This window comes from Syngnathus acus, chromosome 13 (genome assembly GCF_901709675.1).
Source record: "Syngnathus acus chromosome 13, fSynAcu1.2, whole genome shotgun sequence".
Taxonomy (NCBI): domain Eukaryota; kingdom Metazoa; phylum Chordata; class Actinopteri; order Syngnathiformes; family Syngnathidae; genus Syngnathus; species Syngnathus acus.
Window position 1 is genome coordinate 10,955,458 of NC_051098.1, and position 22,989 is coordinate 10,978,446.

At 39.3% G+C, this 22,989-nt stretch overlaps 2 protein-coding genes across 3 annotated transcripts in view; both read left to right on the forward strand.

Moving 5' to 3' along the window:
- The first annotated feature begins 534 nt into the window (after window positions 1-534).
- LOC119132679 (ADP-ribosylation factor-like protein 6-interacting protein 4) lies at window positions 535-2,028 on the forward strand. Its single transcript, XM_037268132.1, has 4 exons — window positions 535-688; window positions 824-909; window positions 1,117-1,323; window positions 1,711-2,028. Exons 1-4 carry the CDS (start codon window positions 667-669, stop codon window positions 1,714-1,716), a joined length of 321 nt encoding a protein of 106 aa, XP_037124027.1. The 5' UTR covers window positions 535-666; the 3' UTR covers window positions 1,717-2,028.
- Window positions 2,029-3,802: 1,774 nt separating this feature from the next.
- igsf11 (immunoglobulin superfamily member 11) overlaps window positions 3,803-22,989 on the forward strand; it is a 51,985-nt gene continuing 32,798 nt past the window's right edge. For both annotated transcript variants that reach the window (XM_037267364.1, XM_037267365.1), the window contains exons 1-2: window positions 3,803-4,302; window positions 17,731-17,760. In XM_037267364.1, the coding sequence (XP_037123259.1) occupies window positions 4,242-4,302; window positions 17,731-17,760 (91 nt within the window). In that variant the 5' untranslated portion in view covers window positions 3,803-4,241. The remainder of the gene's footprint in view (window positions 4,303-17,730; window positions 17,761-22,989) is intronic.

Consider the following 22,989-nt stretch of genomic DNA (forward strand, 5'->3'; position numbering starts at 1 on the left):
GTGTTTTGGCACAATTATAACACGTGCCAGGACAGACTGCATAGTCATAGACCAAACAAAGAGAGATCTCAACATTAACCCAACATTTGAACTACAAAGATTTGCCGGATCAGATGACATTTAACTATATGCAAGGTAAGAGTGGAGAAAAAAAAAGAAGCTGCCTGTATTTTGTATTGATCATTATTAATCCAGCAGCGACTTTACATGCTTTAGTCCAAATCGTGTCCAGCTTTTAAAGAAAATGCAGTTTACTTAGTTTTAATAATACAAATAAGCAATAAATATACTTTTAAAAATAAACAAAATGTATATTTGTAAATGTTTTACTAATGAAAAAAACAATATATTATTTAATGAGATAAATTACTAAAAAATGAATACAAAATGAATAAATACATTTGAAGAGGGAGTGGGGGGGCGGATGGGGCACCCGGCAATTTAATAAAACAATTCAATAAGTGAGCTTCACGCTGCAGTGTTGCACATGATAATTTTGTTCAAATGATTAACTCGTGAGTGGTAAAAATGCGTTTGCGCACCAGGAAGCTCCTGCCGGAGGTGCGGCCTGGTTGAGTCACGTGGTTTCAGGTGCGGCTAGTTTATTGACGCTCGGTGCTTCCGGTCTGCTGTCATAGTTGTCACTTGGATTTGCACGGAGTCACGATGAGTTTCAATCTTAATGATGGTAAGATTTCACTTCAAGAAGCTTTTAAATCTTATTGTCACCTAATATGACAATGCACCTACCAGTTGCACGCTCAACCTAAACTTTGAGTGAAGTTAATTGAAATGTGCTGACTACGTTTGTTTTCATTTCCAGCGATGGGCGGTGGTGAGGAGCAAATAACAAAACAAGAGGCTAACAAGGACGAGTTTAGCTGGCCTTGGAGTAAGAAGGATGATAAGGTACTTTATTATTATTATTATTATTATTATTATTTTTAGTATTATTTACTTGATTTTATTTGTTTTCTGATTGACTTTTACAACAAGGTCCATCTCAACAGGTATATTAGGATTAATTTGTGACTTAAATGACATTTTAATTGACAAATGCTTGACAAATTGAGGTGAAAACGTCTGAAATCTACCACGTAATGTATATAATTCTAGGGTGACAGCAAGGCCAAATCCGGTGACAAGAAGAAGTCATCGGATGGAAAGAGCAAAAGTAAAGATGAAAAGAGTGGTGGCCATAAGGATGGAAAGAAAACGGGATCAAAGGATGGAAAGAAAAAGGAACATAAGGAAGGGCACGGGTCCAACACATCCTCCTCCTCTTCCTCAAGCAGCAGTAGTAGTAGCAGCAGCAGCGACGAGGTGAGTTTTTAACGTTTATTTGATAATCTTTCAAACTAACTGAATACTGCTCGACGCTTGTCATGCAGCTGTCACGCCTTGTTTTGTCTTACTGCGATGCAGCCAGAACAGGTCTCACCTGCTGTGCCACAACACACCCCACCCTCGTCTTGCTATCTGTGACTATTTTCGTTAATATTCTGCAGCCTTTCTCACAATCAGTGCAGTTTCCCGTGAGGGCAAAACAAACAGGTCACATGGTCGAATATTGCCTTCGCTACTTTTAGTGCTTATTAGGGGCCAGTGCTGCTGCCAGAACTATTTATTTATAAAATTAATGAGCTGTGGCACTTACTTTAATAAATTCTTATGTTCCTGCAGTAAATATTGTGCTTTTTGTCATTTCAGGGCTGATGCTTCCTAAGGGGCAGATTTGGCTTGCTGGCAGTGTGTGTATGTGTAAATGCATTTCAACTTTATTCCATTGCCAGCAACGTGCTGGTCTGCTGTAAACCAATCTTGGAGCTCAGGGTAGTCAGTCAATGGTCTGACAAGTCATTATATCTGAAAGGACCGTGTTTTTACCACAAGGTGGCATTGTTTCCTTTTCTTGGTGGTGGGGTGTCAATCAAAAGTCTGAAATTGTGGTATTTTGTAGCCAATCAGATACTTGCATGTATGAAATTAAATAATTATCTAAAATAAAACAATATACGTATTTGTCCATTTTTTTGTCGTTTTATATATTTTTTTTACCCTTCTTTAATAAAACTGTAGACTTGGGAAATTATGCAAAAAGCTCAAAGTAAAAGTGATAAATTACATAAAGGTTACACATCTAAAATTATTTATTCATTCGACATATAATGGAATTGACATTTAGTATAAAAGATTAACAGGACTTTAAAATCTTATATATGGAGAAAGGAAATAAGAGAAATTCTCCGTACTTGTGATTAATATGAAATATCGACTATAAAACATTTTTATGGCCGTTCCTCTGCTGCACACCCTTATTAAGTGGAGCCGATCCCAACCAAAAAGGAGAAAAGACATGATACACCCTAGAGCGATCGCTAGCCAATCTCAGAGAGCACATGTAGTCAAAGCACCATTCACACTCACATGGGTCACTCACATGTTGCCCTCAAGAACCTCATGAGGAGCCTACGTGGGCCTGTTCTTAAAACACTGCAGCTCACAGATAGTGGAACATTGTGTGGAATGTGGGAGGAAGAAAAACGGCATGGGAAGAACGTTCAAACTCCACACAGGAAAGCCAGAAAAGATATTCAAATGCCAAACCTTTAGCAAATATATTGCCAGATTTGCAAAAGTATACAATGTGAGACTTCAAATATGCTCATGATGACGATCGAGCAACATATGCTATGAAAAAGTGTTCACAAGCAGGATGCATCTGTGTCCTTCTGGCTCAGTCTAGCTACCAGACTCTCATGTAGCGCCTCAGTAATCACAATTCAAATTATGGTTTGTTTCACTGCATTTGTGTCCCACAACAGCCTGAGTGTGAAGCTATTGACGCAAAGCTATTGTGCCTAGAGATGTCACGTAGTTCAGTCCGCCTTGTCTTTTAAAAACACATTTTCTATCTCCATCACAGACAAAAATCTTGTCCAGACTTCTCCTATGCAATTTCCTGGGTACAAGATTGAAAACCCAGAACCCCCGAGACTCTGTGTTGTGCTGCCGGCACTTATTATATTGATTTAAAAAAGTGTGTTTGTTGTGTGTTGACCAAGACACAAAACACATCCTGTGATGTACAAAAAATGTGACAAATTAACTTGCTGAGGTGTTTGATCAAACATTGATTGCAGCATCTTTAATTGCACCCTGCTTTCCACCAGAAGACCGTCCAAATAAAAATATCAACACAATGATCAGTGAAACAAATACATTTTTAAAGGACTTGGTGAAATATTTTTGCAACAAATGATAGTAAGATAAGTGTGGGTGTGGGTGTTTTGTTTTCTATTTGCTTCAAACGCAATTCATAAGAAAATAGACATTCGTGGGCCACACAAAATTGATGTGACAGAACGGTTGCAAAGGAAAAGATTCATTGCAATTACTGTAATTTTCCAAATGAGTCGATCTACAAACGCACCACAAGAGGGCGCAAGTACATTTCTCTCCCTTTCCGGCGTCAACGGTCTCTAGGCAACAGCCGGACTCCAGCCGATTTCCAATTGTCTGTCACTGAGGCTCGTCAAGTGCACGGAAACATTTGAACAATGACAGGAAGTTGGATGTGTTCCCAAACAAAGTACAAGAGTAAAAGACTTAGTTGGTGCTTTTGATAGAATGTCATCACAGAGTTAACAGATGACGCATACTGGAATGCCACACTTTTCAAACGGGCAATGCATGCTCATGAATATGTCATATTCCCCAACTATTAACGAAGGCTAGTTTTAGTTTGAATGACTCAAACCGGAAGCTAAAATCCTTTCAGGTAAAATTTACACCCGGTCCAATCAGCTGCTGCAGATCAAGCGAGGAATCATGGAGCGCCACAGGACGCGCTGGAGACACTCACCAACGCGGCGGGGAAACGGACAGTTTGGGATGAATTTCTAAGTTGCATTCAGACACTTGTGGAGAGATTCAGATCGGGCTTTGCACCAACCGCAAATAACCGACGGGTTATTTACACAGAAGACTTGGACTGATCCGCTTACGGACATCGGAGGGTGAGACGCACCAACACGGGAGACAGCGACCGGTGAACCGGAGCGGACATGAATTGGGGCTCCTTTCGGAGCACGCGTGCAAACCTTTCACTTTGTTTTGGGCAAACAAAGTGGCTTGAGCGCGCTGCGTAAATCCCTACTAGTTCCATGCCACATGCCATTACAAGGACGAGTTTTCTGCAAGGCAACTGAGCGGACCAGAGAACTGAACAGCTCGGAACAATGGTGAAGTTTCATAACTCGGACCTTTGGATAGCCTGGATGGTCATTTTCTGCATGGAGGGTGAGTCTTTTTCCAAAACCTGTAACTTTTTGTTGGCAGTGATTTTACGCAGCAGCAAAATTAAACCTATTAGAAGGACTGAGGAATGTGGACACACACATCTTGCCTTGTCTGATAGTGTGGAAGATGGAAGAGCCTTATTAAAAAGCAAAGGAACAAACATGCATGAAACACACTAATTGAGAACACATAACTCTAAATAATAATACTAATTATAATTGCATAACGATAAACAAACAAACAATTAAAAATCAAATAAACACAAATCAATCAATAAATAAAAAAAGAAATAAAAAAAGATGGAATTGTGGTATTGGGCGCGTTTGACAACGGGGCCCCCCTTATCCCCCTTAATACTTATTTTACCCTGGAGTCAAATCCCCACATTTCCATCAAACTAAAGCTAAAGCACCGGTTTCAAATGACTTCTAGCTCCTCAGCATGCAAGCATCTCTGTCCACAGCACTTTGGACTGTTCACATTTGATCCATGCGTGCGCTCTCTCTCTTTCTCTTTCATTCTCGCTGTCTCGCCCATGGAACGCAACTGTTGCAGATACGCAAAAAGTGGGCGAGTTTGCGCTTTGAAATGAACGCAATGCGCGGTGGTTAGGATGCAATGATAATCCACGAGATTAACAAACATTCTGACCAGGCCGGCAGTACAACACGCTCGTGAGTGAGCGACTGTGGTCTGGAGACCGTTATTTCAAATTAAAACTTGTCTTTGGCCGGAAATTGTCCTGCAGTATCAAACAACACATTTTAAAAAAGTAAAGTTACCTAAAAGTATATCAGGGTTTCCAGTGATGCTTGACATAGTTGAAAATAGCCTATCTTGATTTTTATTTCCATGAGTGTAATAATTGTGATTTTTTTTTTTTCTCTCCATGATGTAATTTACTATAAATGAACATACTTTTACTTTAAGTGTAAAATGTGGAAAGATCTTTTCGTACCCTTTGAATAATTATTCCTGGAAGCTATACAAATTGTAATGGAATAGCGATAATTAGCCATATGGGCTGACCTCTGAGGTCAAACTATCTGTTCAGACACAGTTTTGCTTGTCAACTGTAAGCTTATTTGCAACAACTTTAAGATATAATGGAAACAAAAGTCAAAATTCTCAATTCTCGCATTTTAACATCCATAACTGCCAACTGGTAAGCGTAAAAAAAAGTCAGCCATGTATAAAGCATAAAGAAGGCTTGAGAGTAATTAAAGTTTTGATGAAAACTACTATTTTTTTGTTATAGAATGTTTTTTTCCTCTGATTTCAAATCATACATCTACAGATTCAAACTTGACGTTTATCTGACTAGCTTGTAAGTGCTGCTGAATGAAGACTAGCAGTCATTTAAGCACCCACATATTATATATATATATACGTGTGTGTATATATGTATATATAATAATTGCTCATGATTAATTTCTTAAAACAGCAACAATGCTGCCTAGAATGTTGAGCAAGTCCCAACACCCCGCCATCTTTTCCACTGGACCATATGTACACACACATGCACACGGGCAAGGCCTGTCAATTCGGATGTGACAGTCTTGGTGTTAGATTGAATTTAGTTGTGATTGTCGACGTGTTTCACTTGGCTGTTCACTTATTTAGCCGTATTCCTCTGCAGTCAGACGGTGGCTCGTCACTTTTACTCAGGTTCTTTTTCCTCCGTCTCGCTCTCACTCTCTCACACACTGACACACACAAAGTAAGATTGTTAGATTGGTTCAATCTGGGCTGGTGTGTGACCAAAATAGTTTGACTGCACTATAGCCATTTTTCAACCGTGTCAGAATGGAAGTTTCCAAAGCCACTGGATGAAAATCAAAACTGTTTTGAGGGACACTTGCTCCTCTTCTTGTGCCTCAGTGGGAAGTCACAAGTGTGTCTATAAATACATTGCAGCATATCGATTGTCGTGGCTTGTTTTGGCCGTGTGTACTGACCTCAACGCTTTGCATGTCACAATTTAGCCGTAGATTGATCGCCTGATTATGTCAGCAGACACGAGATAGTTTGTTGCGGTATTTTGTGACCTTTGTTTTAAATCAGCAGTAGCTCTGCATTATGGGTGGGCCCACAAAATCCAGCTACATTTATTGTTTTCTTTTTTCTTTCTTATAAATACTGTAATACAGACCAGTGAAATAAATAATTAGCATATTTCAACGTCATTTAAATATGAAAATTAGAACACTTTTGGATTCTACCTGGAATTTGATCAGGGGTTTTCTAGAAAAATACAGGTCTAAAGTTAAAATATAATAATGAGATGTAATATAATAAAATACACATTACACAGGACACCACTCTGCCTTTGTCACCATGGCAACATCTTTTTACAGCCCTGATGAAATTACCTAGCTTCCCTGAAACATGTTGATTTCAACTAGCCTGCAAACACGGGTGTGATAAGTGTACTGTAATTTCACATTTTTGGGGTATTGTTGATTCGCCTGGGAACTCTTTTAAATTGTGAATACATTTATAGTTCCCCCTTTTAAATACTTGGCAAAAATGAAGTCTTGGGTCTTCTTAACGGAAGTTTCCAGTCTTTCTAAAACAGACAGTGGAGGCTCTATGCTCTTAAACTGATTGGTTCAGCTACTGTCACAATGAACCCCTCATGGCGATATCAGCACAGAGCTGCTCTGTGCGTGTGCCCGGGCTTAATGTTTCACCCAGAACAGCCCTCAAGGGGTGCGGGCAGAACCAACATTGAGTTCCAATCAATTGACCACATTAAGTGAAAGAGAAGGTGTATTGTTTTCAAACAGAGCATGGCACATTTATAAAATATTCCCGGAAAATGTTGCGATTATCTAACAGCTCACATGACATTGTCCGTCTGTTTATACAACCACTCGGGGTGTTTGTTGAGCTTTTTGGCATTCAGGGCGTGCGTACTGACATCAAGCTGAATTTGCACTTTTTTTGTGAACTTTATAACCTCTCAAAGTTTGAAAAGACAACGCTAGCCTGGTCACTTTTCATCAATGTGTCATTCACACCATACAAAATATGCCTTCTGTAGAGGCAGTGATGAAATTTGCTGTACTTTACATAATAATGCCGTTAGGTCACATGTGAAGTATTATAAAGGCATGATTTCCATTTTTAGGCTGCGCTCACACGTGTAATTTGGTTCTTTGGTGCGGAACAAAGCAGATGATGATAAACGGCTCATAAAATAACATATGGATGAACCTGACTGAACAGCGTTGGTGATGTGTTTATGCAATAAACTTCCATCCGTCCCAAAAAATACTGTTGTTTGGGTCAATGCCAGAATTTAGTATCGGATCACTTTGTGATTCCGTCACTTATAAATAGCCTGCTGCTATAAATCACAAATCCAGCAATATCATAACGACAATTGTAGTGGACTGATATCAGATGAGACAAGTCAAGACGGTTAAGAGTAAAAAGTTTGAACGCTAACTTTTGAAGTGTAAGTGCGAGACTAGAGAAGCGGAGCTCTCAGAGGTGACAAGCCGCATGCCCACTCTTACATCATCTCCGTTTCTGTGGAAGAAACAAAACAAGACGCATTCTTCCCAAGCATCCAACTTAGAAGCTGCCTCTCACCGAGTAAATCCTTCCAAAGCTGAATTCACGTGATAAATAAATCCTCTCTGTGTCAGTTTTATCTGATAAGCAGCATTTTTTTCCACTGCTCTTTCCGCCTGCTGCTAAAAAGGAGCAGCTGGAACACGAGTGTTGGACAGATGGAACTTTCCACCTCGATTATTTTTTGCACTAAAAATAGGCTGTCAAAAAATTAGAAGACCGCCGGGACTGTTGGCAAAGTGCACGTTCGTGTGTGCATGTACGTATGTTTTGAGCGACACAGGCCTGGAGAACTTCAGACGACGTGGTCCTCAGATGACGACGGCAGCGGTCCTGGGAGTGTGAATGAATAAATGATAGGCAGATATTTGGAGGAGAGAGAGAGAGAGAGCAGCAGTCGCTCCGTCATACAGCCTCTTAAGCACACATTAAAGCGGGGCCTGAAGGCTGCTCGGCAGTTGGCCAAGCATCTGGGGCAAACATCTGACGTGGTCACTGATGTTTGGGTATTTGAGGTTTTGACTTGGTTGGACCTTTTGTTCAGTGTGTCACATGAGGAATTCATGAGCATGCAGGTAAATGTAGTTTCAATTGTACCTCATGGTTAAATTGACTCTATTTGAGAATATTGGTTAAGGAGATCTGGCCCATCTGGAAGTAAACACTATGTTTGGAAATAGATTAAGGCCATTGACGGAGCTAGGATTTTTTTTTCTTAGGGGGCCGTCATGGAGGGGCCAAGTAATCTCAAGGGATCAGCAAAAAAAATTACAAACCCTCAAAATTCTTCAAAAAACCCTGATAAACATCTACAATATTATCAGTTGGGAGATATGAAAAAAAATCATGGAAAAATTGAAAAACAGCTAAAGGGGGGGGGGGGGGGGTTGCCCCAGCGGCCCACCCCTTTAGTTCCGCCAATGTGTCTTTGCTACATAGAGATGAAAATAATCTGCGAGGAAGACCATTTGTTGTATGTGTCAAGAACCAGTCACCAATAACATCATCACTCTTAGACCCAAGTCTAAAAACGATGATACCTGCAATCCTGCAGAAACGCTTTGCATTCAGACGAGATCATGTCTTCGATTGATGCTGCTTATCAGTTGAGTGTGTGTGTGTGCGTGTGTGCGCTTGCGTGTGTGTGCGCTCTGTGCTCATAAATTTTTAGAGCTATCTCTCATGTCGTTCACACCTTGCTGGTTCTGAAGCTTTGACAGGATCTTTGCAGATGGGTCCTCAGCATCACATCATTTTGGCACGTAGTGTTAAGGTGGCTCGGTAATGCATGTCGAGATGATTTAAAGACATTTTATTTTCAACCTTGCCCTCAAAACAAACATTGCAATTTTTTTTTAATCTCAATAATCACATTTTATGAACTGAATGGCTTGACCGTTTCCCACATTCACTGTCTCAATTATCTTGGAGGATGTTTTATTTGAACAAACCTGAGAGAATATATTATGACATTTCACACTTCACGCTCTGCAAAATTAATCTCTGTTATCACTGATATTATTGTCATCATAGGGATCTTTGAGTTCAGATCAGTGATGAAGGAAACGCTTCTGTGCACATATGAAAGCTACAAGTGTGTGCTAACAGATCGTCTAGCAAATAAATTAGAGTTGATCACAAGGTCCCTGGACTGTATTGACGGGTTCCAGTAGTTGCTTGGCTGACTAGTATAATACTTTTCAACTGAGCTGTTCAATTGTTTGTTTTAGGACAATGTGGTCATTATTACAGAGAATTGGGAGATTAGAAAAAAAGAGAGCGAGAGATAGAAGGCATTGCGGAACTAATTGCTTTGTTTCAAAATTAAACCATTGTACAAAAGTGTTTTCAATAGATTTGAAAACACCTTACATAATCATCACAGTCTGGCCAATTTTAGCCATGTTTGAAAATAAATAACAAACCCTTGCCAACGGGTTAGGCAATAGTTGTGTAATTCCCGTGTCCAATTCAAGGTGCAATGCAGATAGCATTTGGAAAATTGCTGATTTGACTTGTGTGCTGGTACAATTGATTACCGCTGAGCCATTTCTATTCATGCAATCATCAGGGACTAGATGTTCAATGACAACAGGCTTTATGTTTCTAAACAGCGGAACATATGTTGTGTGCGTGTAGTTCAAAATTCCATTCCCCAGATTACTGCAGCTCTGCATTGCTAATTTAAAATGGATTGTTCATTGATCTACACAAATGACTGAATGACCTCGTGGCGCTTGATGAACCCGATCGTGTGGGGACATAATCCAGAGCCTCTGACCTCCATAATATAGTATATATATATATATATATATATATATATATATATATATATATGATATAATGTAGAAAGATAGAGTAAGCTACAGGAGCCTCAACCAGTCATATTAGGCAATAGCAGGCATGAAATCTGTCATCTCGGCTGTACAACATCCGCATTATGTCCAATTGATTCTATTTGTAAACGGAGCAGGCCATTGTCTGGAGAATTTACAGCCCGCGAGTTGTATTCGTGATGACGTCTTTATGATTTGACTCTTGTAGAAATGTTCAATACACGCACAATACAAGGGTCGTTTACAAACATTCACAAGCTTTGTGCGTTAAATCAAAATGATATGCTTGCTGTTCTCCCTTTTGCACAGCACAAAGACAGATTAGAGCAAAAGGCAACTTGCTTGAAAGATTTACAAGATCATATTTGCAAATTTATGAGCTAAAAAGAGAAGCATTTTTTTGCTATTAAATTAGCATCCTGACATTAAAATTGAAACTGCACTGTGCTTCACACATTATTTAAGCTTTGTAAGCAAGCGTGCCAAAAGAGAAGAAGTTCTCCCCGAACGATTTCCTCTCCAACAAATTGTTATCCAAGTTTCAGTATTTCTAATACAAATGTATCTGGAATACACTTTCAATTCAATAGAGCATGAGAATGAGCCTGGAAAAAAAGCGGCTCTGGAAACTGCAATGATCTTAAAGCAGATTATTGGATGGGAGCACGGCATTTGATGCTCCACACAGCTTTTCTGTATTTTCCCTAAGGTGCTTGTGGTATCCGGGGATATATCGACATTGCTACGAAATGCTCTTCTGCCCGCCAACTTCCTTTTGATTGTTGTGAGCACTCTGTGATTGAAGGGCAGGCTGAGGTGCATACTGCACGTGGCAATCAAATAGATGTGATTGTAGGAGCGATTTGAAATCCAATCAGCTGCTGGGGGTTGGGAGATTGTTTGTACAGTATGAACAAATCTGCAATTGGATTTAAGGATGTTTTTTTTATTTTTATTAAATATATGGCTGGTCGCCACTTGCATTGTAACGTTCAGGACAACGTTTAATGAGCTTTAATAATTTTGAGTGTATTTTCCATTTAACTCACACACAAGCAAATCCATCCACATTCAGGCAAAGTCAAACAATCCATCTATTCAATTGGGGTAATTACCCGGAGATTATTAAATTGTTACCGTCTGCACACCACCACAACTGTAATTACGGCCAAGCGTGCGGAATTCCATTTGGCTATCTTTTCCATTGTTACGTGATGACACAAATGTAGAATATTGATGGACAGAAAGTGAAAGAAAAAGGAGTGAAGTGCGGTGAGGGTTCTCCAAGGGGCCTGTGAAACTCTAATAAATATATCTCATAATCAATGACACAATATCAGACGATCCATCTTTTCTGGCCTATCAACTGTTGACATTTTCCTTTTATTAAAGCTGTAAGACCAAACAGTATTTTTTTTTTTTCTTTAATGATGACATGCAATGATCAATGATGCTATTGTACTCGGGACAGAGCTGCTATATTAATATGAGGCTTTGTCCCATTTTAGAGCAATTTCTTTGTGTTTTGAAGATGATTTGGGGATGGAATGTGGGTCTCGGATGGCTAGAGTAGAACACACTCCTTCTGCTTTGCCCATGATTGGAAAGCAGAATTGTTGTGGGGATTCATTTGCATTTAAACGCCCCCCCACACTTTTTTTTTTTTTAAATGAAGGGAAAATTAATTCACCTGACTATATGTCGGAGGCTTCTGGCATAGCTTAACTTCCTCCTATATTCAACCATTTAACTCGTCAATCTTCCACTCGCTTTTTAAAAGGCAGCCGAGTAGTTGATTTACTGTGTTCTCATGTAATCTCCCCTTCCAACCCCACCGGCTTCATTATTTTCCCCAAATTGCATAAATATAAATCAAAAATAATGGTTCTTTGCACTTCATTTGCACTTGCCGCCTTCCCAGCGGAGACTCAGGTGGATATGATTATTAATAGAAACTCCCGTTTATGACGTCAGTTAAAACTCACACGTGTCTTAAATCTCAAAAGGCATTTTGTTAGTCAGACAAATCATCCTCAATGGTGATTCAGTCAGTGATGTAAAGGCGAAAGCATCTTCTCCTTTTGACTTTCGCTTTTATTCTTTCTCCAGCTGTGTTTTTACCCTGTTGCTAACCTGCCCGCTTCTGCTCTCCAATGTGACTCTCAAACACTCATTCATTCTCTCCAATTTCATTCCGTGACTAATGCATTGCCTTGTGTTTCATTTTCTCTCTCTCTTATTGAAAAAAGGCCTCCATTCTCTGCCTGAAAGCTTTGTGGGGTCCTAAATGCTAAATGGCAGTCTGTCTCTGCCAGGCGCCCGCTTAGTGCCGGTCTCCTTGGTGATGAGACACATCAGGCGGTTCTGTACCAGACAGTGAGCAGTCTGTGGTTGTGAGTGTGCACGTTTCAATTACTGTACGACTTCTCTGCACATTTATATACTTTAGGGAAGGACAAGGTGCTACGCTGGCTGGCCGTGTATTCACTGGCATTCATTTGCATTTGAATACATTATGTTTCCTGTCAGCAGGTCCCTGCCAAACAAGCAGGCCTTGTTCTGTTTGCCAGGGGCAGCAGCGGACGGACGGGGCTCAACGTGGTATTGCTCTACATTGGCACAATTCAACCCCGAGTTAAACTCTGCAGACTCTTGGCTTCTTAAGAATTCCGTCCATCTGTACTGGCATTTTAATAAGAATCGGATTCTCAGGAAATGGAAATGAGTGACTTCGTGACTTGTTACACAGCAGATTACAACATCACCAGGAATACAAATGTGGCAATTTATAAGCGATGGAAAATATTGATGTATTTATAAGAAAAAGAAAAAAAAATTGCAATGGTACCTTTTAAATGCAAATCATCACTCATACCTGTCAATTGCTGAGAAATTGGTTTTAATTAATCCCTACATACTAAAAATATCTTGGATTATTTATGGGGAGCTATGGGTGGTCTTTCCGCTCTCTCCACTTAATCCGAAATAGGACTTTGCTAAAATCGTGGTATTTGGTCTTGTAGTTAATGCATTATTTACTTGGGCTTTTAAATTATGGCCGTAAACGCATTTACTTCTTCATCATCTAAGTAGATTTTTCATGATGATAAGTGCAGCATGTGAGGACATTAACTGAGATTTACTGTATATGAGAGTTGGGTGGCTGGCTACAAGAGCATCTTATCGAAATGTACATTGCTGTGCATTAAAATGAAAAAAAATATCCGACTTTTCTGTCTTGTTCATACAGACTGACTGTAAAATGACCTCATGATACAAGCACATGCTTAACCACCAGGCAATGTTACGCTTTCATCTCATTGTGCCAAACAGATTTGAGTCCCTTCACACTTTTTCCAATTAAAGCCTGACTTGCGATTAAAACACAGCAGCCTGGTTGGTAAGACGCAAAACATGTTTGACTTCTGTGCTAAAACGCGGAGACTCATTGACTCTGTGTGCTTGCGAATGTTTAGTTGAATTATGTTTGTTGGCCTTTTTGTGTTTTTCCCAAACCCCCTTGCTGCAGATTGCGTCTTTGTGTATTATTTTGTCTTTCTGGACATTGGGGCCAAGAGTCTTTGGCTAACACAAGTGGATAATTGACCTCAGGAGACATTTCTCTCGGTTATTATAATGAATCCCTAGCTTTCGTAATTATTTGCCTTTTGACGTTCATTCGTGTTGTGCAATCGCTCATTAATGTTAGTAAGACATTTGAACACATAATTGCCTCTTTTGAACAAATACGGCTCTTATTAAAACATTAAGCAGCTGATGGCCACCAAGAGCCTTGCAGATAAAATATGAAACACACCAACTAGCTTTATGAATTTCTTTTCTCGAGGTTAGAAAAAACATCCAAATGAGCTCATTGGAACCATGACAATGTCATTTACAAAAGTAAAGTTTGACTGATCACACTTACAATATTTGTTTGAGTGCATCCGTATACTACCCTTCAGGTGCAAATTAATATTATATAAGCAACATTAAAAGGTCTGATCATCAAAGATTAATAGTCTTTGTGCTGTAATGTAGGCTAGGACCCATGAGAATTGTGAGCTGGAATGGAAAACAAAGAAATCATTTTCCATAAATAAATAAATTAATTAATAAGATAATGTAAATGAATATACATCAATAAAAATATATAATAAATAAAAAGATAGGTATAAATAAATATACAATAATAAATACAAATAAATAATTAATTTAAAAAAAAAATACAATGGCCTCACTCCTGCAGCCTGCCTCGCAAAGAGTTGTAGTTCCAAGGACAGAAAGTGTGGAAAATGGAATATTAACAATGTGGGGCAGTTGTTTGTATTTTTGGTTTGGAAATTCTCGAGGACACTGAGTGTGTTGTGCGTCTTTGTTTGGATGTTACATCCACCTGAGCGGACACACAGTCTCACTCAGAGGCATTCACACCTAAACAATCACACAAAGTTCTAATGAAGCCTCTGCGAAACAAAACAACTTGATTAAGACTCAAGAGAGCTTGAGAATCAGGTGTGACTACCGTGGGTCATGAAACCATGTGTGAAGGCATGCCAACAATGTGCTTAAAACACGGCAGCGCAAATTTATTTTTTAAAGAAACACTTCACCTCCTGAGGGAGCGTATTCTTTTGGCATGTTCCATCTCCAACTTTGCAGCTCACTACCCAGTGATTGTCCTTTTGCTGAAAAGTGTAGCTTTGCCTCAGGGAAGAACATGTCTGTTCTCCTTGAAGCCGCATTTCTTCTACGTCCACTGAGTCTTTTTGTCTTTTGAAGCAAAACAAAACACAGGCACCGCTGTGAGGCAGAATGTAACTGAACCAAACTAGCATACACTAGTTTGAAGTGCACTATAGCTCAATGAAAATGCTGGGTAGTCAACGAAGGATAATGTTGTCTAAGCCCATTATAGCGGGACAGGTGATAGAACCGATCAACCCATTGCGATCAGAGGAAGGCAATGAAAGAGAAGTGGATGCTGTCTGCTTATTTCCAAGGGAAATCAAGTGTAGGTTTTAGGATTTCAGCGCAATTACTGCACCAAAGGTCACATTTAAAATAAAATAATAATTATAATGTATTTTTCGGCCTATTTAGTTGTACATTTTAATAACATTGTTGGTGGGAATAGAATATTTTGTTGAATTGCTTTAGCTGTCTGCTGTTCTCATATATAATATCTGAAATATTTGTAGTCCTTTTTGAATAAAAATGTGTTTTCATTTATATTTTTATGTAGTGACAGGGTGTGTAACGTTTTGGGGGGATGGGAAGAGGTGGGGTGATACAAGAGTAGGTGTGTGTATGTTTTTTTGCTGTCTTTATCACCATGGAAACTGACATGAGGGAATGTCAGGAGCTTGGCAGTTGAAACCAATTTGAATGGCGTTAATGGGTCCGAATTGTCTGTAAATTGCTTCCTATGCTCCGTTATACCCAAATCACGTAATGGGTTTTTCACACAAGCACTCTGTTTTATAGAAACCAAAGATATGAATGGCAGAAAGTAAATTGCATGTTTCTAAAACACAAATGTTCATTTCAGCTTTTTTTCTTTTCAGGAACAATCGTTATTTGAAAAGCCATGCGGGTATTCCCGTGTGACGACAAATGTACAGTAATGAGCCCTTATTAATTTCACTCTTGCTTCCACTAATTTGCGCTGTTAATTTGTTTAGCTGTTTTTTTATTTTTATTTTTTTTTAGCTTTAACAGCTGTGAAGATCACCATATTAACTCAACGCAATTCTTTTAAATGTGGTGCATGCCCTGTTTTTCTTCCATTCTCCTCCCATGAGCCCTTTGCTCCAGCTGCCAGCTGACGGACCTTTTTTAGATTGAGGTCAGCGTGGGCCTCGATGCTTAACCAATGGAGAAATGATTGCTGTTCTCCAACTCGAGAACAGTGAGGTCGCTTGTCGCAGGTAGCGTGAGGAGTTGACTAGCGATGGCGACATGAGCAGTCAGGATAAGCCAGGCAAAACATCTGCCTCACACCTTCAGCACTCAGCCAGAAAATACGGAGGATGATTACTTTAGTCTGAGTGACTTGTAATTTGTGAAGGGGATTCATTGAATTGCCATTTAAAACACTGTTTGTTTGAGTAACTCAATGAGGCATCACTTATGTGTAATAATGTCTAGTTAGTTAAATGAGGGCAACACGGTGATGAGTGATTTGCATATGTGCATCACAGTTTTGCAAAGTCTTGGTGGCAGCCTTCTTATGTGGCATTTACATTTTTATTCCATTTTTTAATCAATTGTTATTGGTGTGTCATCTTAAGTGAGGTGTTCAACGTGATTGTTGGGAACTGCCAGTGAGTAGAAGAGGGGAACAGAGTAGCCATTTTTAACGACAGCTGCATTAATGACGATATCGGCAACATGAAATCAATTGGCGTCCATCCAGCTACTGTCCAATTTCATTAAGGCAGAGAGTGGGAGAGAAAGAAAGGGATATTTTATTATGAGTTATGAAGGACTCGCTGAGGGTGACAGTGTCTGGTAACCTTTGGGTGTTTTTCGATGAAACCTGCAGTCAGGCGTCCTCAGAAATGAGATTTTCAATTGAAATTGTACAATTGCTGGAAAGGCATTCATGCACAATAATTACTCTGGTGATTGCCAGTGAAGGATTGGATTAACTGTCCTCTGTCAGGACACAAAAGTAGTCAATAGCGTGTATGAACACACAACTGTTTCCATCACTTCCTTTCTCATGGAAAGTCATTAAAATAGGCGTATGATACAGTACTTAATAATAATCCGGCAAAGTCAACCTGGTGGAAAGGTGTCCAATAGATAAATGCTAAATTGAAATGCTCGTTCCCAATGATGACTTCCATCTTGTTTTGTTTTTTCTTTCGGCAAGTATTGCAACTTCTTTTCACATTTTATTTTACATGACTTGACTTTTCACGATGAACTCCTTATCCTATTTATATTTTATCTACTTACATTCTGACTACCAGAAACGGTCTGATTCTCTAAACATTCCCGACAACAACATAAACCGCAGCAGTCAGCCTTGAATAATGAACAATTACAAGCAACAAAAACAACAAAAAAAAAAGGTCGTGAGTGACACGGCTCAATAAGCAATTACAGGAGAGCAACGGTAAAGGTTGTTGATGGGATCCAAGCTTGTGTGAGTTCTACAGGGCTGCAGTTCATGTTGCTGATGGTTCTGTAATTGACCCCCCCCCCCCCCTGCTATGTTCATTTATATGCATATGTAGTATTCACTCACTCCACCCTGTGTTGCATACTGAGAGGTTGTTCTAATTTTGCATGCCTTCCATACTTAAGGTCATCAAAATACGAATACAGCACTTCACACGAAACCCATATTAATCACCTAAATATTGATAAATCTCGCACCCTTTGAATCAGAGCCTTTTAATCTGTGCAGAATTTTGCATCGGATCTCGACTGTGAAGTTTACGCTTGCATAGTAAGTCGGAACATGTCAATGATACTGTTTTATTTTCTCGTTTTACAGGTTCAAGGTTTGACGCACTCACTGGAAAAGGTAAAGAAAGAAAAAACACCTTAACACACAGATTTAGTGATTACGACTATGTTGCGTTCTTTCGTTTTCTGCTTTTGCATTTTCTTCGTTATGGTAATAGTGACCCTGCAGCGCATTTTATAACAGATTGAAGCTTACCGGTTTTACGTCTACGGCCTTCCCTCAGTAGGGCCCAGAGTACTTTAGTCCGTAATAATCCCCACCATCTGCTGTCTCTTTTTACTACATTTAGTACGTGCTCTACAACGCTTTCGTTATATCGTTTACCGTTTTATTTTCTCCTCTCAGTTTCTCTTTTGGGATGCATACTTGTGTCATTGTAGAGCGTAGCTTTCAACTTTTTACAACTCCTCCACTTTATACTACTCAATCTCAATCTGACAGCTTTCTTGTCCTTCTCTTCTACTTCGCTCCATCACTTTGTCTTTATAAGGCCCCCTTGTTGCTTTGCTTCTAGCATTCTGGGTGTCACCACACACATCACTTTTTATCTTTCAGTTTATACGGATCTGCACACAAACATTCTCCACAGCTTGTCAAATCCTAATCTTTGTTTCTATCATTGACTATATCCGCTGGGAACATCTTTTCGAATTCATTAGTCAGCGTATAGGCCGCACAATATCCAAGGAAAAGTACTGCTTCACAAATGTTCTTCTCGTATCTTGTGGATTATTAATGCCCCTCCCAAAAGGAAGTATTTTAATAACTTGCTAGCAGAACTTTTTAAAACTAGACTTTTTTTCAAAGTCTGATTAATTGTCATACCCCCCCCCCTTAAAAAAAAATGTAACATCAAATAAATGAGATGCTAACGTGTAATTAAAAAGTATTCCTCTCAACAACAACAACATTTAGCTTGACTTTGGCAAATGTTGTCCGCTAAATAGAGTCTGTTGGTTCCTGGTCCATAAAATGGAAGTTCCACTGTGCGTGAAAGACATAACACCCGCCGTGCTACTACAGTTTATGATGCTGACCAAAATACCGCCAGCAAAGACATCATCTCCTTGACGTCAGCCATGTTCCGCACACAGCTGGATTAACAATGAACCAATGGATTAGTGAGTGTGAAAAGAAGTCCGACAGAACGCAGTGACGCCTGTGTTTACTGGCTATTTAATAAAAGCAGGGACACTTCACACCGATATACCCAGAGATTGTCATATTTTGGATGACATGAAAACGGCATCACTAATTCCTGTGCCCAATTTCTTCCCATGATTGCCAGCTGTTCCATTTATGCTAAAATGGCAGTTCTCTCTCGGCTGGTCTCAACTGCTCTCAATCGCTGTTAATTTTGTCATTTGCCTCAGAGTCTCAGATTTGTTGCGATGTCATCACTTCATAGTTCCTTCATTCTGCAGCGGGTTTCAGAGATTAAGAGTATTTGCGAGTAATGACGTGCTCTCTGTCGGGTGATGTGATATAAGGCAGAGTCTATGTTGATAATTGAAATGCTGAATAGACAGCTCAGGCTAATCAGCTTAGAAATGTAGTCCGCAGTCAATGGATAATAAAGAGGATCTTGTCGCAAAAGAGTCTATTAACACCCCTGTAATGAGAGTTCGTGTACTATGATCTGAGGACAATAGATGGGTGGAGAAATTAGAGGGAGACAGAGCAGCGGAGGCTGAGATGACACCATAATACTGAATTGTTCCTTTCTTTTCCCCCCATGAGAACAGTATAAATAGTTAAACCAAAAATAGAACCATATTAAGAAAAATATGGAGTTGAGATTTAAATTAATAATCTGAATAGAATTATTAATAATCATATATATCTATAATAATTAATACATTGAGATTTAAATTAATAATCTGAATAGAATTATTAATAATTATATATATATATATTCATAATAATTAATACATTGAGATTCAAATCAATAATCTGAATAGAATTTTTAATAATTATGTATATCTATAATAACTAATACATATACATACTATATTTAATAATCTGAATAGCACATTTGTGCAAGTAGTAAATTAATGATAAATGATAATCTATGATAGTCTAGGCAAGACTACTTAACCAATGAGTGACCAGCAACTGGTTTTCTAGTTGGATCCGCTTCTAGAAATAGTTTGCGGTGGTCCGTAGTGTTTCCCAATTGAAAGTGTCAAAACTAAATTAAATAACTTAAGGCATTAGTATGGTTGAAGAAGAATTCTCCTACTAAAAATTCACATGACTTGCCTATTTGTTGACCCGCCTTCCTCAGTGAAACAATTATTCATTCAAAGGAAAATACAAGAATGGAGGACGGTGGTTTGGATCAGTGAACAGATGGAGTTGAATTTGTAATGAGCTGGAAGAGGTGAGGGTGGCAACTTGGACATGTTTCTGTGATTGACAAGGGAGGAGAGAGGTGAGAAGGAGCTGCTGTCCTAAGATGTTGCTCTGGGGAGATTTGTTTTGAAATGTGTAACATGGCAGCTGTCCTAATACTTTTGTCAAAATAGTTTGGAATTGTTGGTTGAAACCAATACGCACAGCTTGCAACCTCATTGATCACAGAGATATTTGTTTTAGAACTGATCCAGGCCTCGTTGTTGTTCTCATGCATTATTCAGAAAACATCACACTTCTTCCTGTTGGATAAAGTTCACGATCATATGTGGTTCTTCTTGTCATGTAGTTTGAGTTCTCATCAGTCCAATCACTCCTGTTTTGATTTTCTTGCTGGTTAAGAAGATCCTTTTCATCGGCAGATACCTCTGAAAAATATTCCATTTTATGCCGAGCATCGCCACCCGAGCCTTCAATATCTTTGTGAATAATTGACATTTGAGGTGAGGTTCTTTTTGATGTTCCATGCATCTGCTTGCGTGTCACATAAACTCCTTTGCTCACCCAAGAAGAACTCATTACTCAGTGTGGCAGCTATCTTGTTTCTAATTTTTTTTTTTTTTTGGGTGAAGGCCACTGGATATATTTTATTTACACCTCTGTGAATTATTCAGAGAAAGTGTTTCGAGATGGAGCGAGCTAGCTTGCTAACTGCGAATGGTTGAGTTATTCTAATGATTCCGCTCAGCCCCTATATATGCATTAGTGCACGGCTGCAGTCTCGGCTTTTGGTATAGCGAGATTGAAGATCCGCTTGGAAGTCTTACTGGGACTTGTAAAGGAGTTGAAGATTTTTTTTTTTTTGAACCACTGCTGATTCAGCTCGCCCAGGTTGTACAGAGTGTTATGAAAGCGTGTGATCATGCCCAACTGCTCAAAGATGTATTGTAGCAGCAGGCTTTTGTATTCCCCCTTTGTCTCCTTTGCTTTTTCACAGTATAATCCCTCCTCGCCTTTCTCTCATCCTACCCACTCGCTGTCTCATTCGGTCCGTCAGTGTCTTGATCTGCTTCATCTCTGTTTTTGAGCTGACCGCAGGAACTTTATCAAAAAGCAGCTCAGCAGGAAGTCTCAACCTTTTCCCACTCAAGGTTTTCCCGTTTGAATGGAAAAGATCAACTGGTCTTTGGATGTGAAGATGTTCAAAACAATGTCCCCCTTTAGAAGTGTGTGCCTCGAGGCACAGAAGGCGAATATTGTCGAGAAGGAATTACATTTTTTGGAAAGTCAAAATCTGCCATGAGAGTGTTGGCACTCATGACACCGATGTTGTTTCTTTGAGATGTGGGAACCGAAACTATTCCACCTGGATTTGGCCAGCTGAACTGGGCCTCAAAGAAAAAGTAGTTACACAGGCTTCCTCACGCACACACACACACACTATTCTCCTCTCCCCATGCCACCAAGATCCCCTCCTTACTTCCTCTGATCTTCTGAACATCAATCCCTCATCCCTCAGAGCAAAAACGAAGGGAAGGGAGACGACAAAAATGAAATGACAGATTACCTGCTATATATAGAGTGGGTCTTATGCCGCTTCCCTTATTCATCTTCTCCCATTGCCCCCCAAGACATTGGATACACCTTTTGGTTTGCAACTGGTGATGCAAGGAGAGCCACTCGCTCTCATCGCAAAACTCAACCACTCGTCTTTTGAACTGGACAGACCAAGTAGAAATAAAACTACTGATCGTCTTTTGGTATGAAATATAGACTATCTATCAGGAGATGATTGGTTCATTGAACCACTACAAAGCGACGGATGACCATTTTCAGTGTAATATTTGCTTTTTCCACTTTATTGGGTCTACAAAGAGGACTAAAAATAGTGATTCACATCAAACAAAGTGGAATACAGACTTACACATGAATAAAGTCTCATGTTTTCCAATTTAATTTTTTCCCCCCTTTTCTATTCCTTCCATGAGTGCCTGCATATATTTTTCATTTTTCACTGCAATGCAAAAAATTGTGTGGGGAGAGACAAATTGAAGTCACAAAGCCATTCCTTTCATGCTGAGAGGAGAAGGAGAGTTCGGTTAGCAGAGTTGACATTTCACTTAATTTGATTCATTACTGCACGAGGATGCTATATTGTTGCCACATGCAGGAACTGGGCCAGATGTAGATGCTGATGGTGATGCATGAAAGCCAAGATGGACTCTGATGTTCCTCACCACTCTATTTGTAAACCAGTTGGGGAAATATTTTTGGTGGAGATTCCAACCAAATGTGAGCAATTTGAGCTCATGACAGGTGAACAAGACACGTAAAATACGTGAAGATAATTCATTATAATTTCAAAGTGGTGAAATTCAATGATGACTCAGAAAAAATGATTTTTAAAAAAAAGTTATTTTATGACTATTATAATGAAAATCTGATGTGCTAGAAAAAAAGAGCAGATTTGGAATCAGTGCAAGAAATAGCTCAAAGTTATCTTAATTTGTTTAATTCGTTCAATACGTTCACTGAATCGTGGAAGAAAAGACCAAGATTATGTCGCCGTTATATTCCTGACATATGAGCATGCTCAAGGGACAATCTGTTAGTGCGCCTTGCTGTTGAATTGCTCATACGGCATGCATCCACCACAGGCATCTGTTCAATGACTCAACAGTTTTGCCCACTATGCGTTGGCAAGTTGCTGACTGCTCAAGTTCAAACTCATGAGTCCTGTCACATTTTGTTGGTTTGCTTGTTATTGTCAAAATAAAGTGACTTAAATGTTACTAACACCCGTCAATAAGCGTGTGTAGTATGTTCATGCCTTTATTGCATTTACTCCCCAAAGTTTGTCATAGAAAGTTGACCAACTGATCTTCTGTATCATCCACATTACGTTTTCTATCTAATATTATTCTCAAATTT

Coding starts and splice junctions, on each gene's coding strand:
- LOC119132679 (XM_037268132.1), top strand. CDS start 667: ATGAGTTTCAATCTTAATGATG. Junction 689..823: donor GAGTTTCAATCTTAATGATG/GTAAGATTTCAC, acceptor TTTCATTTCCAG/CGATGGGCGGTGGTGAGGAG. Junction 910..1,116: donor GGAGTAAGAAGGATGATAAG/GTACTTTATTAT, acceptor ATATAATTCTAG/GGTGACAGCAAGGCCAAATC.